This window comes from Mus caroli, chromosome 5 (assembly GCF_900094665.2).
Source record: "Mus caroli chromosome 5, CAROLI_EIJ_v1.1, whole genome shotgun sequence".
NCBI lineage: Eukaryota > Metazoa > Chordata > Mammalia > Rodentia > Muridae > Mus > Mus caroli.
Genome location: NC_034574.1, coordinates 117,466,244 through 117,468,917, shown reverse-complemented (window position 1 = coordinate 117,468,917; position 2,674 = coordinate 117,466,244). Strand labels below are relative to the sequence as shown.

At 48.1% G+C, this 2,674-nt stretch overlaps 1 protein-coding gene across 1 annotated transcript in view; it reads left to right on the top strand.

Moving 5' to 3' along the window:
* The window catches only part of Rilpl2 (Rab interacting lysosomal protein like 2), a 16,137-nt gene that overhangs the window by 8,963 nt on the left and 4,500 nt on the right, over positions 1–2,674 (top strand). The window contains exons 2-3 of the mRNA XM_021163252.2: positions 482–633; positions 1,651–1,755. Of these exons, the coding sequence (XP_021018911.1) occupies positions 482–633; positions 1,651–1,755 (257 nt within the window). The remainder of the gene's footprint in view (positions 1–481; positions 634–1,650; positions 1,756–2,674) is intronic.

The following is a 2,674-nucleotide window of genomic DNA, read 5'->3' as shown; positions in this document are numbered from 1 at the left end:
TCATAATAATGATCCACCTATGGGGTTGCAGTTCCCTTTAGCTCCTTGGGTACTTTCTCTAGCTCCTCCATTGGGGGCCCTGTGATCCATCCAATAGCTAACTGTGAGCATCCACTTCTGTGTTTGCTAGGCCCCGGTTCTTTATTTTTTTAAGATTTATTTATTTATTATATGTAAATACACTGTAGCTGTCTTCAAACACACCAGAAGAGGGAGTCAGATCTTGTTACAGATGGTTGTGAGCCACCACGTGGTTGCTGGGATTTGAACTCAGGACCTTCGGAAGAGCAGTCGGGTGCTCTTACCCTCTGAGCCATCTCACCAGCCCAATATATGCTGGTTTTCATCGATGAACCCTATCCATTCCTGTGTCTTATCTATTCAATATTCGAGTCCTTCTCAGTTTGAGCAGTAGTGGGACCTTTCAGAGACCAGTGTGGCCCATCATGGTGACTGAGCCTGTCCGTATGTTGTCTTTCAGGTGAACTTGGGACCGGACAAGATGGTAGTGGATCTGACAGACCCCAACCGTCCCCGCTTCACTCTGCAAGAGCTGAGGGAGGTGCTGCAGGAGCGAAACAAGCTCAAGTCCCAGCTGCTGCTGGTGCAGGAGGAACTGCAGTGCTACAGGAGGTGGGCTCTCGATGGTGGCTTTGGATGCTCACCACATCACAGACTGGCTACCGTGCTCTCCCAGTTTATTGAACACCCACTATGTGTCAGGCACCAAGTGGAACGCACAGCTGCACGGCACCAGACAGTGTGGACCCTTGGTGGCAAAGGTCCTTGACAGTCTAACGGGAAGATGTGTGCAGGCATATGGGCAGGGGTGGTGCAAGTGTTTAATTCCAGCCTTGGAAGGCAGAATCAAGTGGATCTCTGTGAGTTCTAGGTGAGCATGGTTTATAGAGAGGATTCTAAGGACAGCTAGGACTACATAGAGAAACCCTGTCTTTTCAGGGAGAAAAAAAAAGGAAATCTAGGCTGGGGGTGTGTGAGGGGGAGGGTGCCTGTTATCCTAGCACTCCAGAGGTAGAAGCAGGAAGGTCATAAATGTCTCCACAAACAAACATAAAAGAAAGAGGTCTGTGCATGGGCGCTCATCCATACCTGTAATCCTAACGTACGTCTGGACGATTGTGAGTTCAGGTCATCCTGAGCTATGTAATGAGACCCTGATTCAAGACAACAGGGTCAGCTGGGTGGTGATGGCGCACGCCTTTAATCCCAGCACTTGGGAGGCAGAGGCAGGTGGATTTCTGAGTTCGAGGCCAGAGGCCAGCCTGGTCTACAACGTGAGTTCCAGGACAGCCAGGGCTATACAGAGAAACCCTTGTCTTGGAAAAAAAAAAAAAAAACCCAAAAAAGACAACAGGATCAGCCTTGATAGAACACCCCTTTAATACCAGAGCTCAAGGGACAGAGGCAGCTGGATAGATCTCTGTAAGTTAGAGGCCAGCCTTGTCTACATCATGTGACTTTGTCTCAAAACACATGACAAGGACAACGGATGCCTTATTTTATTTATTTCTGGTGTCGAGGGATGGAATCTGAGGCATGGTGTGTACTAAGCATGTGCCCTACCACTGAACTAAGACCCTAGGAAAGCAAGACAGAGTACAACTATTGACTCGCCTCCTGTCTCCCCAGTGGTCTACTTCCACCCAGAGAAACTCCAGGAGGAAGAAGAGAGAAGGATGCTGTGGTTGCCGTGGGCAACGGCGAGAAGGAGGAGAGGACCATTATAAAGAAGCTGTGAGTCACCTGGATGCCCTGCTACATCATGAGCATGAGACCTTGTGGGTTGGGAAGGGGAGGTTCTCCTCTCTCATGGGATGTGGTTGCAGCCAGTAGGAAAGTCCCGTGCTCCTTTTATAGCTGGAACAGTACCAGGAGGAAGTCTGGGCACTGGACAGATCCTGGCAAGGTGTGGGCAAGATTCTGCTCACTGAAGGAGAATCTGTCTCACTCAAGTACTGTGAATCATGTTATTGATATCATAATTCCTCATAGGTGAACTATTCTATATTCTAGGTTTTACCTTGCCATGGTCAACTAGGGTCTAAAAAATATTAAATGGAATATTCCAGAAATAGTTGAGTTCTCAGCCAGGTGTGGTGGTGCAGACCTTTATTCCCAGCACTTGGAAGGCAGAGGGATCGCTGATTTCATCACCAGCCTGGTCTTCAGAGTGAGTTCCAGGACAGTCAGGGCTCTGTTACAGAGAGGAAACCCTGTATTGAGAAACAAGAGGAAAAATTTTTTTTAAAAAAAGTAGTAAATTTTCAGTTGCACGCTGTTGTAAGCAGTGTGATGAAATATTTTACCTCCCACCATGTCCAGTTTGTGTAATAGGCCATGTGGTTGTCTTTTCAAAGCCAGGCTGTCTCCACCTTCTGCCCAGTCATCAGTTCCAGAGCCATCTCAGTGATGGGTCAAGGGTTATGGGCCTAGAGTAAAGTCTGTGTGCTAGTGAACCCTTTGTTAGCATGGCTCCAAGGCGGGAGGGCCTGATGTCAGCCAGCAACTTGGCGTGCTAAAAGTAAATCTTTGTTTAAGGAACTTCTCTGTTAGTGCAGTACACTTCTCTCTAATAAAGAGGAGGAGGGTTGGGCTAGAGAGATGGCTGGGCAGTTAAGAGCATTTGTTGCTCGTCCGTTCTGACAGGTGTCTT